The sequence below is a fragment of the Anopheles coustani genome, chromosome 2 (assembly GCF_943734705.1).
Source record: "Anopheles coustani chromosome 2, idAnoCousDA_361_x.2, whole genome shotgun sequence".
Classification (NCBI taxonomy): Eukaryota; Metazoa; Arthropoda; class Insecta; order Diptera; family Culicidae; genus Anopheles; species Anopheles coustani.
In genome coordinates this window covers 24634423-24647762 of record NC_071289.1, presented here as the reverse complement: position 1 = coordinate 24647762, position 13340 = coordinate 24634423, and the positions used below count along the sequence as shown (strand labels likewise).

The 13340-nt window shown below is 45.1% G+C and overlaps 1 protein-coding gene across 1 annotated transcript; it reads right to left on the bottom strand.

Moving 5' to 3' along the window:
- Positions 1-5053: 5053 nt before the first annotated feature.
- LOC131264134 (uncharacterized) lies at positions 5054-12149 on the bottom strand. The gene is made up of 5 exons (XM_058266423.1): positions 11073-12149; positions 9107-9324; positions 8238-8784; positions 7788-8039; positions 5054-7146 (listed from the first exon to the last, which is right to left on the bottom strand). Exons 1-5 carry the CDS (start codon positions 12147-12149, stop codon positions 5320-5322), a joined length of 3921 nt encoding a protein of 1306 aa, XP_058122406.1. The 3' UTR covers positions 5054-5319.
- Between the last annotated feature and the right edge of the window lie 1191 nt (positions 12150-13340).

Here is a 13340-nt window from a genome sequence, read left to right as displayed (position 1 = left end):
ATTGCAGATGTTTTATAAGCCCTCGCAACATTCGAAAGGGCGCAAAATAAGACGATAAGCTGATTGTGGTTGTTGTGGGTAACGGAGAAGTAAGCTGTTGACTAAGGAAGCCTTGAAGGTGTAGGGTTTGTTGTTAAACAATCGTACTTTCAAACAGCATTACATTCCAATCCTTATGATGCGAACGGTTGTAACAGTTGTAGAAATATTATGCATTATATTCCTTTGTTTAGTTTATAATAGAATGTAAAAATTGATCGTGTAATCAACATTATTACTAAACCGAATCTAATATTTCAAATTCATAGTTCTAAAAGAACCTCTATATACATGGTACATGGTGTATAAGGATTACATTTGAAGGATTTAAACTGAAGTGAAAGCAATCAAACAAAAATCTATCATATGTATATAACCATGGTTAAAATAATAACAAATGCCGATCGAAAGCGATGTGAACACTATGAAGCATATTTAACACATAATATGATGTGTACCAGATACAAAAATAATACATAAAGGGATGGGATCAGATAAAAACGACACATTGTAACCGAATGCCAATTAGTTAACAAAACAAGTGGAATCCACTTCGTTCATACAGCCAGGATGTAGAAAAATTGTGAGAGTTGTTTAAGGGTTAGCAAAACGTCATCGTTGGGGTTTATCCCCTATTTAATTAGGATTGAACATTTTGTCACGGTGTTCGAATAAACATTCTTTCAAGTCATCCAACGGTTTACGGGTAAAGGGGGGTTATCAGTCAGCTGTAGCTCCCGGTTCTTTAGAACTCGTTATCTAGCTCCATACCGGGAATCTCGCCAATCTGTCTATGACTATAAACAATTAAAGAATAAGATTTGTTTTGAAGATTCTTACGATGTATTGTTTCTAGTTGACCTTAGCCTCGAATATTGCTCATTACTTACATTCATTGCCAGTAACATGGTGTATAAGGATTACATTTAAACTGAAGTGAAAGCAATCAAACAAAATACCATCATATATTATCATCGATAAAACAATAAATAATAATACTAATTTTAAGTTCAAACAGACAAAATTGTCCATTGAATAAACTAGTAATAAAAATATTAATAATAATAATAATAATACTATCAATGCAAATAAACAATTATGATTGAACATTTTGTCATGGTGTTCACATAAACATTCTTTCGAGTCATCCAACGGTTTACGGGTAAAGGGGGGTTATCAGTCAGCTATAGCTCCCGATTCTTTAGAACTTGTTATCTAGCTCCATACCGGGAATCTCGCCAATCTGCCTATTACTATAAACAATTAAAGAATAAGATTTGTTTTGAAGATTCTTACGCTGTATTTTTTCTAGTTGACCTTAACCTCAAACATTGCTCATTACTTACACAGCCAGCCTCATACGTGCGCTCTCCGAGAAACGTCGGATTTCAACGGTTGACGAGCAGTAAGGCTTTCGTCGACCGTACCTATAAGGCGCGCAATAAAAGATAAGTGTATGATTATTCCGCGACTTGAAAGAACACAAAAATATGGAAATAATTGAGGGTATTATGATCCAGTTCCGCGTTATTGCTCGAAAGTTTTCGCATATTTGCTCGAATAGCAACCAAGGTATATAGATATATAGTTTTCAACAATTTTCGAGCACTTTGATTTTTAATCAATTTTCAAAACGATCGAGTTATTGGTGTGTTTTATTATTTTTTTTTGGTAAAAGAGTAAATGAGGCCCCGGGCTAGATTCTCCTCTTCCTGCTGGTTCACATTAAGCGCCTGAAGCTATGCAAAGCGCGACACATGCATTCGTTTCGATTTTTGAACGCTAACGGTTCGCTTAAAAGAACATAACGGTTTAAACTAATCACGCAGTGGAGGTTGAATGCGGGTTAACATACTTTTACATGTTAAGTTACTAGTAAGTAAACTATACCACACATGATGGACAGCATGAAACAATGAGTTTAGCCGAAGAAATGATTTGGAAACGGCGGCGCGCCCGCAGCGAGCGCAGCGAGCGGACTGCGCTAGGTCTACCGAAAAAGAGAGTTTGTTATATTTTTGAGAAATAAGGGGGGCCCGTGGGCCCCCCTCATACCGCACCCCCTAGGTTGATTGCGTAGCCGAAATTAACGGTACACACTACGATTCAAATACTCGTAGGTTGAATTTAACGAACTAATGTATCACCAATTGCATACATTCAGTTTAAACGTCCACAAGAGGTGTAGCCACGATCGAAAACATGGCGGCCGGGGCCTCATTTACTCTTTTACCTTTTTTTTTTATGTGGCACAACATCCCCTAGTGGGACAAGGCCTCTCTCCGAAGAGAGTTTGTGTGACCGAAAGACGGTATATTATAGATCGGTGGTCAGCCGTTCGTTATACCGGAGGGTGCCAGACTCGAGATTCGATCCCACACCTTTGGTGTGGTGTTTCCTCGCGCTACCGCTGCGCCATGGGCACCCACATGGGTGTGTTTTATACTATGGCTAAATGGCTAAATAAATCAAAGTGACTTATCAAAACACAACGTTGATATGAAAAGTACGTCCTGAGTTATCATGTTCTTGGTAAATACCAAGATCTATAGAAGCCACATATGCCTCGGAAACATACGGTCTATAGAGATCCATCGACCAGGAGGTGCTTGAAACTGCTCGACGATAACGACGCGCGTCGTTTCGTATCCGCGCAACGTCTCGACACGTAGGTGGTGTCGTTTTGGATCGTCGAGACGGCCAGCCATTTTTTCGCTTTTTTCAAAGTGTTGTTTTTCCTTTTTTATGGGCCAGCGCCGAGAAGTTTGTCGTTTCCGCGCTCCCAATCGTGATAACCTCAAATATTAGGTCCGCAAATAAATAACGGCTTTTTCGAAATCGATGGATTCCACTGTTGACTGAATCGTCATAATTTTAACATATAGTAGCATATAGTAAACAAACTGTATGGTCAGATTGGTGATTTCATTGTTTCTTAATATAGTTATATTATCTGGGAAATGTTGAATTCTGAGCCGTATTACCACCATTAGCACCATTTGCTGTTGCAGCGTTTCGGGAGCTTCGACAAGTTTACGGAGACGATATTCGCAATAAAACTAAGTGCGGTGGTTGGTTTTGGTGCTTTAAAAATGGCTATTTCGATGTCAACGACGGTGCGCGTCAAGGAAGATCGCCAAGCGCTAATCAATTGGTGGCATTGATCGACGAGGATGCAAGCCAAAAACAAGAAGGGCCTAGTTCAGAGTAAACAGTCACCCGCCAGGCTATTTCTAAGCGTCTGCATGCATTTAGATGACCACAATACGCGAAGAGGCATGACAAGGACATTCTCCTGCACGACAACGCTCGGCCTCACGTTGGTAGATCAGTGAAAACTTATCTGGAAACGCTGAAATGGGATGTTTTATTCCACCCGCTGTATTCACCCGACCTTGCCCCATCAGATTTTTACCAGTTCCGGTCCATGGCACATGGATTGGCTGACCAGCAGTTCTTCTCCTATGAACAGATCCAGAATTGGGTTGATACCTGAATTGCATCGAAAAACGTACCATTTTTCCGAAAATGAATCCGCGATTCACCCGAAAAGTTGAAGAAAGTAATAAATAATAATTGCCAATACTTTGATTGACCCAATTTCTACAAATCAAAATGCCACGAGTAAAAATAAACTTATGAAAAAATGGCCGTTATTTATTTGCGCACCTAATATGAAATAAAGGGAATTTCCATACACATGTTTTAAGTATTCATCTGATAACTCTAGAAAAGTATAGGAATAGTGTGTTTTAATTAGTTGAAACATATATTTTTCATAGTAAGTGATTCAACAAGTTACGTTATTTTGACTATGATCGATTTTTTAATAAAAATTGTAAATGTTTTATAAAGTATCGTGTTTTTGAAAATGTTTCTCTCTTCGACCTCTCTCGTATGAAATAGATCTAAAGTTTATCATAAATTATAGTTGCTGTTCTTATTTACTGTTTATTTCAGTGATGCAGTGAATGCATTATTATGACTGTCTAATAAAGAAGTTATTCTCCAAAAATTATCACTGATACGAAACTAAGCCAACCGAACAAATTACTACGAATGTAATCACAATTGTTGTTTGGAGAACAAAACGGAATCTAAAAACAAGTATGTCGATTAGAAGTCTCGAAAAAAAAAGAAATTCCTATTACTTAAAATGTTAGATTTGACTAGTTAATCTGGTAAATGAAGGAAAAGTACCTAACGTACAACATTCAGCAACAAGGCGATATGTAGTGTATGAAAAAAAATTATTATTCATAATTTTTATGTATTCTAGAGCGTTGTTGAAAACCCATTTAGTTCAAATTATTCTACACTTACCCTTAGATCATCCAATATTAAAGTTGAGAAAACAAACAACTTTTTTGCATTTATTTTATTGCAACGAATTCCAGAAGAAGAATAATAACTAAATGCAACTTACCAATCAAGTCATCATTAGCAATCACAAGTAAAAACTGTGGTATTTGAGAATGGAACAGATCCACTCTACTCTTAAGCTGTTTCTGTTTCCGTTGCGGGTAAAACACTGGGATTATTTAATTTAATTTAATTAGGTAAACGATCTGTCCTCAAATGCAAAATTATTATTCGACATCGTCCAACGTCTTATAACTTCAAGTGTCCTACGCTTAAAGATTCAAGGCCTTGTGACTGTTCAACTTCTTTTTCTTCTTCTTCTTGGCGTAACGACCTTGGTCATGCCTGCCCGTTAAGGGCTTACGAGACTTGTTTCCCTGTTGTACGTGGATAGTCAGTCCTCTCGTACAAGGGAGGGTCCGGTATCGGTTGGGATTCGAACCCACGCCGTCGACGTGGTGAGCTTCGGCGCTCATGGGCCGATTTTCTAACTGGCGCTACACCCGGCTGTCATGCACTGTTCAACTGTATTTCTCTATATATTTACAATTTAGCAGTCATGTAAAAGAAGTTCAAGTAAAATGGAAGTAATACATGTGGTTTATTTGATGTGGACTTAATTATCTTAAATTAACATTATTTTCAGACACCCTTAAAAGAGTCATGTGAAGGACGGTGCTGCAGCAGAACACAAACGCTTGGGAGTCCCACATTCCTAGAATTCATTTCAGCTTGAAACCAGGACAAACATGCATGCAAGCAAAAGATTTGAAGAGGAAAAGTTCTTTGAAATAGGACAGGGTCGAATTTCGTCTTACGCTGAGTACAGCACAGAACGGCGCCAAACGGTTGTCGATGTCTTTTCGTACGAGGTAGCTAATGTACGACATGTCTGTGAGTGTGTTTAATTGCTGATGTTCACTGCTGTGGGGGGCTTTTATCGGGGCTTTGTCGATCTGGCTCTTGTGAGTTCTGTCCACCGAGCAGCTGTTCGTTCACCTCCTCCATAACATCATCGTCCGACACCAACACAAGTTCCACCGGTCCCAGGGGCAAGTATGGCCCGGTTAAGGGCAGTGGTTCGTCATCCTGGTCCTCCTGGTCCACCGAGTGTTGTTGTAGCGGTTCTTCTGAAATCTGATGGGACTGCTCTTGGTTTGATTCCTTTGAAAGATTCACGTCATCTGTTTCTTCCGATTGTGTGGTGGCATTCGATGGGGCAGATTCTGGGGCAGCCGAGCCAGCGTACCGGGAGTGTAACATGTCTAGCTTAGTAGTCAAGCTGGACCCTCTGCGTACCGTTTGGTTCATTTGTCGCAGAAGTCGCTGGTTTTCGCCCTCGAGTCGCTCAAGACGTTCGGCCCGTGCCGACGTGTACTCACGTTCTTTGTCCGTTAAACAGGACAAATCGACGGAAGGGACTGGAGCAACTTCTTCTACCGTGCGACCGGTCCTACCGCCCGAACTGCCCGGCACTGGCGAAGCCGAATCTGCCTGCCGTGCGATGAAACCACTGTGAATCTCATCAATCTGCGCCGCTATCTCCGTCCCTCGGTTGACCGTTTTCGAGAGTCTATTGCGGAACTCGCGTGCCTCACGTTCGAGCCGTTCGAGTCGCTCGGCACGTCTCTGAAGATATTTCTCCTCGTCCTCGCTCAGCACACCGGAAGGAGTCGTATTCTTATCGTTGTTTTCAGAATCGACCACCCGGGGCCGCTCGGAACCCTCGGTCGATGTCGTCGGTGTAGGTGATGCATATCGGTCCAGCCGGGAGTTCAGCTCAGCCATACGCAACAAACGTGCCTCCCGCTTCCGTTGGAACTGCTCCTCGCTCGATAGTGCCTGCTCGGACTCGGCCGTACTCGTCGACGCGGCGTCACGTCCGTCCACAGCCAAACATCCCAGCTCCTCCTCGCTCAGCTCACTTGCACTTTCGTTCTCACTGTACTCGCCCTCGGCATCATCATTTCCCGTGCCCGTACGCTCGTGATCCTCGCCGCCATCGTCATCGCCGTCCTCCTCGTCGTCCTCACCATCATCCGCCTCATCGTCCTCGGTGAGATTCATCAACCGCAGGAACATTTCCTGTGCCGTTTCGGGCGCATCCTTACGCTTTTTCTTTCCCTTCTTCCCTGGCGCACCCGCCTTTCCACGCTTCTTTCGCAACGCCACCACCGGAAGCCCGTCCGCATCGGCTACCGCGTCTTCCTCGTCCGGAAAAAGTGGCAAATCTTCGATCTTTTCATTACAGAACCGATTGGCACGTTCCACGTTTTCCAACGACTTCATATCGGACTCGCTGCGAGCCTTGTGCATCGCCGTGGCGGCCAGCACCAGCTGGTAAATGTTCGTTAGTGAGCTACTGAGGAATCGCTGGTCCAACCGGCGCCCCGTCAGTTCTCCACCCAACCCTTCCCGTCGCCTTCTGCCGTCCTCCTGTACGATCGAAAATTGCGACTTCTGACGGTGTCCGACGGTGTTGCTGTCGTCATCTTCGTCCGACGGCTGCTCGTCACTGTAGCCGCTCTCGCCCGAATTGTTCAACGAGTCCTGCTTCCGCCGGGCGGCAAAGTCCGCCTTCAGCGACCTCCACTGGTCCTCGGACTCGATGTTCTTCTGCCGGGCGGCGGACCACTTCAGCCGGCAGTACTCGAGCTCCTCCTTCAGTTCGCTCAACAGGCGACGCTTCTGCTGGAGGTGGTAGCGCAATATTTGCTCCTGAGTGTGCAGCTGACGATGCTGGCGCTGTGGGTGGTGCAAACGTGGCAGCGGGATGAAAAAGAAAACACTTTAATTTCTTAAACTGTCAGTAACGTAAGGCAGAATCTGCCGAAAAGAGAGATTCGTGTAAAAGACTGTTCTGGAATGTTCGTTTAACCCTTGAAGTTACCAGTTTGAAAGGAGTGCTCAAAATTTAGATGATTTATTGAATATATTGCCTCTACGATAGAAATTTTGTTCTAATTATTAATACTCTCCTAATTATAGGTTTATTGGGTTGCTTAATTTAAAAAAATAAGTTTAAATTTCAATTAAGCACGAAGTTAATGCGCATTTCATTAGATTAATTTTTATTTTATGATAAGTATTGCAATATTTTATAGTAATTCGAAAAAAATTTAGCACATTAAAAGTTAAACGAAAAACGAAGAACTGTATAGTGAGCAACATACTGCTTTTCAAACCAATTTAAAACAAAATGCTTTATAGAAACAGAAAAAAGGTAGTAAGAAAACACAATCTCGAAGTCAATCTAAACTAAGCTTTAAAGCCTACCCACAACCATTCCAACGTCACCAAACAATTCCATTTTAACCCAAGGTTGTCAAAAAGTCTCCCAAATCACGGAAATGACACACGGCGCACAAAGCAGACGGCCGGCTTACCTGCATTTTTCCCACCAGATGCCAGGTCTTCGTCAGCTCCAAGCTCACTGCACTGAGGCGCTTCTCCTGCGTGTCGAGCCGGCGCTCGAGGTGCGAGTTCAGGGTCCGCAGCCGGTTCGTTTCCTTCTTCAGCGACTTCTTCTCCAGGATCAGGTCCTTCAGCTTGATGTACGTTTTGCTCACGCTAACGACCGTTTTCGGGCCTCTGCTGGTTTGCACCGACTTGAGACACTCCTCGCTTTCACCGCCTTCCTACAAATCAAAGAGAAACGGAGGTGAAATTTGAGCAACCTCATCGTTAACGTCGTCCCCGTCATGGAGTCGCCTTTTAACGTCACCGCTTTCTGTAGCGGAGAGCTTATCAGAGACGACAGTTCCCAGAATTCTGGCTAACTAACTTCTTAAACCTCAGCCCCATTCCGCCCACTCCCTACGCCCTCCATCACTCACCACAAATGGGACCGGTTGGGCCCGTTCCTGGTGATTCACCAGCTCAATCAGCACACGCCACACCTTCGGCAGCTTGTCAGCAATCTCCTCCGGTGAAGCTTTCTGCACTTCGGTAAACTCGTCCTCCTCTCCGCTGGCCTCTTCCCCCGCTTCCTCGCCGTTTCCTTTGCCCGTGGTCTCCCGAGACTCTTCGGCCTCGGATTCGTTCGCTTCGTCCACTTCCGCGACGAGATCGTACAGGGCTCGTGGCAGGAAGGCGCCCGTGTCCAGCGTTTCCGCCTCCTCCTTGGTCATCTCGATCAGTAGCGCTCGGTTTTCTTCCAGCACCGCCGCCAGTTTATCGATGTTGATGTCTCCCGCGGTTGGTTTGCGGCTCATGCCGAGCAGGAACTTCGAAATAAACTGATTGACGACACCCATCTCCAGCTGCAGCTGGCGCGTTTCGGCCTGCGAATGGGACAGCTTCTCCTGCGTTTGCTCCTGCTCGGCCCGCAGTCGACTCAGGTCGGTTTGCAAGCTTTCTACGAGTGATTCCAGATTTTTATTCCTACCGAGCCAACAAAGAGCGCACATTAACGACGATAAAGTCACGATTGAAAGCAAATGTGTGTGGAAAGCAATTTCTCAAAAAATCTCGAGCAACGGAAAATATATGCCCGCTATTCAATTAGCAGCACCGCTTGGCGGATGGAAACTTGGCCCGTTCCGTAGACAAAAATATCTCACCAGAAAGGCACACGCGGCGCAATAATATTTATGTGCGTCGTTGACCGCAAAGTCTGCACTGCAACGGGCCCCCGTGAGACATTGTGTCGGCCGGATCGGACCATTTCCTTATTTATCTTCCCTCGGACGTATTCTGTACTCACTTTTCCTGCTCGGTTGCCAGCTCGCCCTTCTTCAGATCCAACTGGCGGAGTAAATTGTCGCGCTCCATCCTCGAAACTCGTTCGCGCTCCTCGTAGAGGTCTCTTAGGTTGCGAATGTTTGTCAGCTGTCGATCATACTCCCGACGCAGATCGTCGGACATAATCTGCACCTCGCGCTCCTGTAGTGTGTCTTCGATCTGGCGTAGTTTTCCCTTCAACTGAAATGTGGAAAACCAGAGCACAGGGGACAATCAGACGCGAGACGTACGACACCGCCGTGAGTCACGGTAGGTTAAAAGTTGTTGTTGACGTGAGCGTTGTTTAGCGGTTGTATTTTCTTTTTTTTTGCCGACCATTTGTTTCGTCGAGGATATTCTAGGAGGTTTATTGTGAAATTGAGATAGCTCATCGTCCAGATTGAGCTCATTTCCATCGCCTTTGATTGTGAATCATCCAATTAAATAGGTTGAAGGGTACACTCACACGCTCAGCAAGTAGTGGCTCGGTAGAAAACTATTACAGTCCGTTTGAACTGCCCTTTTTACAGCAATGATTTCTAGGAAATATTGAAAACGTTTCGAATATGTTTTGTTTCTTCCTACAACTGGTATTCGTGAGTGTGCATTTAAATCCATATTGCAAACTTGATAAACCAAACAATAAAGATAATTGGCATTTAAACTCAACATGATATTCCGATTAAATGTTGTTAAGACAATTTAAAGTGACTTAAATACCATATTATTGCCACTTAAGCCTACATGTATGAACGTAGGATGAACGTAGCTTAAACCATAAAATTTAAACGAATCCGCTGAAATGCGGTATTTGAACACAAGTATTTCAAAAAGGTAATTGCTTTTACCAACAAAGTCGTATTTAGAAGACCACAGAAAAAACAATAGCTTAATTCAGTTGCTCTTTTTTGGTATGTGCAAGACTTTGAGTGGTTTAAAAATTTCAGCAAAAGTTGTTCCGGTGAATAAATTGAATTGAAATAAATTAACCTTGATTTAAATAATGTTAGCTAGAAAACATCATACCAATAATAAGGTGTTTAAGAGGAAACATTAGAAATTGAAATGACAAAAGGAAACAGCAATAAGCTCGATACGTTTCATTTTCTTGATTTCATGGTTCTTATTAAGTGTTTTTTCTTCTCAAAACTAGTTCAACATTGTTAATTAGTTTGAATAACTTTACCTGAATGTACTATTCATCAATTTAGTTTTACTTTACATTTTACAAACTTCAGTAAGGTATGGTGCTTCTTCATATCATATGCAAAATGAATGTGAATTAAATTGAGTAATCTTTGGGCCAAGATAGTATAAAAAGGTATTGGTAAAATCGTTTGCATTTCAGGAACGGTAGGCATTTTTAAACATGAAATAAAACTGTTTCAGGTAATTCGGATAGCTGACAAAATATTGTATGATCATTCCCCACATTCTTTGTTCGTGTACAGGCGTATTTCCGTATCTCAATTGGCTACCATTTCAATACTCTGTTTCTTTTTCTTAATTCTCCCAGCGATGCAGCTTCCAGTAAAGTTCACGCTATCCACACATCGATTGTCCACTTCCATCTATGGAACGCCAGTAAGGTCAAGCGTGCGTCCGCTCATTCTCGTACCGTACGTACGCGCAAACTTCCCACCAAGAGATCATTGCGTCCATAGATCGCGACCGGCTGGTTCCGCATCATAAACGAATGCCGTTGACGCGCGGACCGCCGACGACCAGACACGGCGACCTTCACATTGGTCGGTCTGCACGTGTGTTTCGTACAAGTTCAACACCTGATCTCACATGCGCCCGTCGTCTGGTTGATCCAAAAGGTTGTTCCTTCCCGTTGGATCGGGCCCAAATCGCAGCACCAATTAGTACGAACAGCGGCGACGGCCAAAACATCACTCGCAAATCACTCGCCACAAGCTCACACCGGGACCACGAGATGCGCTTACCTGCTCGACCTGATCTTCCCGAATGGCGATGATCTCCTTGCCGGCCTTGATGACGTCCTTGAGCGTGCGCACCTGATTCCGCAGCTGCCCAACGTCCGTCTGCAGCGATAGTACCTCCGCCTGGGCGATCTGCAGCTGGAACTGCGACTCGGCCAGTTCCGCTTTCAGCGCCCGAATGCTGCCGCTCTGTCGCGTGCTCTCCTCGAGCGATTCGTCCTGCAGCGCGTGAAGCTGCGTCCGTAACTGACCGAGCTCACGGCGTAGCTCCAACGCGTCACCGGTCGCGCGCTGCAGCTCGAGCTGTGACTCAGCCAGTTCTTTCTTCAGCGCCAAACGCTCGTCGTGTGCACGGTCCGCGCCATCGGTGGCGATGGTGTGCGTGTGTTCGTCGTCGCGATCGCGATCCACCACATTTGCCGCGCGATCTTCGCTTTGTTCGCGGGCCGATGATCTCCGATCGGACGACTCGCCCTTCGCCTCCAGCTCACCGTTCGCTCCGTCATCACCAACGAACTCCGTCATCAATGCGGCTGCTCCCTCATCTGCCTCCGGGCGACCGTCGTTGGATGACAGTTGGTTCAACGAACTGCACTTGCCCAGCTGTTGCTCCTGCTGCTGGACGTACTTGATGAGCGCCCGGTTGCGGCCCTTCTCCTCCGCCAAGGCCGCCCGCAGGTATTCCAGCTCGTGGCGCACGTTTGACAGTTTCGCCTGGTGCACCTCGCGCTTTAGCTGCAGCTCCTGGCGAAATGTGGCCAACTCCGCCGTCATCTTCCGGGCACGACACTGTGCCATCCCATCGTCATCGGTGTCTGCCTCCTCGGCGTCGCCATCATCGACGCCATCTTTCAACCCCACGCACGCGACATTTTCCACACCCACTTCATCCGATCGTCGATCCTCGACGTCGGCGTCTGTTTCTTTTCCACCACCCTCTTCCACTGTGGGAAGTGCTGTGGACACTTTTTCCTCCACCACCTGCAGCACCGTCTGCGGTTGCTCCCCGACGGTGCCGGAGTGGGTTCCTCCAGCGGAACTGTTTTCCCGGCCAACGCTGGCCGACTGTATGCCTCCCATTTATTTTGTGTTCACCACGTTAACTGTAACAACGGCACACAAAGAAGGCAAAAAACGAGCACACACTACAACACACACACACACACACACAACCTAGAAGTAACGAAAAATAAGAATGAAGAAAAACGAACGCTTGTACGAATTTTCCCCGTGACACTTGACGCTGGGGTTTTTCTTCAGACGTCCCTTTACCCGGGACGTTCGTACAACGGAGCAAAATAAAACGTGTCTCACGCGCGGTTGACAATTAATTCGGTTTCCGTGTCACAGGAAGGAGAAAAAACACATTGTGACGGCAAAAACATCCTCCCGGGATTTATTTCCCTCAAACACAACAAGCGCAATTTCTGATGCGAAATTATCAAATGGAAAACACGGCCTTTAACGTGCGTTGAAAAGAAGCACAATTCCCTTTGGATTATATCAAACAAACGCAACAGAAATCATTCGCGAAGGAAAATCGGTCTCGGAGCGGAAAAGCGATTGCGATGCCAACCGACCAGAAGGGAAAACGCTCTACACTACGAACCGAACGTCTTTTCGAGTGGCAGCGATCGTTGAGACTGATCTATTTTTGGCAGACCCAACGGTGCAGTTGACCGGCGGACACCGTCTCCCGTGCGCTGTCCGAAGCATTTTGCGCCCAATTTTCCACCCCCGTTGTGGTCTCCCCTCGGTCCATGTGTCCGTGAAAAAACACATTGGGCGTGCGCGCTCGGATAAGATCGTGCCGTGTGCGGTTGCGCAATTTCTCGCTTCCTATGACTTTTTTATGCCTTTTTCGTCCTATTTTTTATTGGGTATAGTTTTGTTCCTTTTTTGAAAATCCGAAGAAGAGGCAACAGTTCGGTCGTCTAAGAACGGAAGAAGATTCCCTCCCTGCTTCGTCATTACAACACTGATTTTATCTATTTTTATAATAAAATACAAATCCGGCACCAAATCGTGCGGCGGTAGACTAAATATGAGAAATCTCAAGTGGACCAAGCTCGCGTAATCCGATCCTCGCAGTTGTTGCGTTCGAAAGGCTGCAGGGGGGATACTCGGCGAAAATCTGTTGATGATCGTTTTTAGAGAGACGTACAGACGGTTCTCCTTCTCTGTTTAGAGAGCGTTTACATAGAGATGCCGAAGAAGCGCTCGACGAAAATTAATAGGAAACTAATTAAAACGCCGCAAGGCAAATATTTC

Coding starts and splice junctions, on each gene's coding strand:
- LOC131264134 (XM_058266423.1), bottom strand. CDS start 12,149: ATGGGAGGCATACAGTCGGCCAGCGTTGGCCGGGAAAACAGTTCCGCT. Junction 9,325..11,072: donor GGGAAGATCAGGTCGAGCAG/GTAAGCGCATCT, acceptor TCCACATTTCAG/TTGAAGGGAAAACTACGCCA. Junction 8,785..9,106: donor CTGGCAACCGAGCAGGAAAA/GTGAGTACAGAA, acceptor TTGGCTCGGTAG/GAATAAAAATCTGGAATCAC.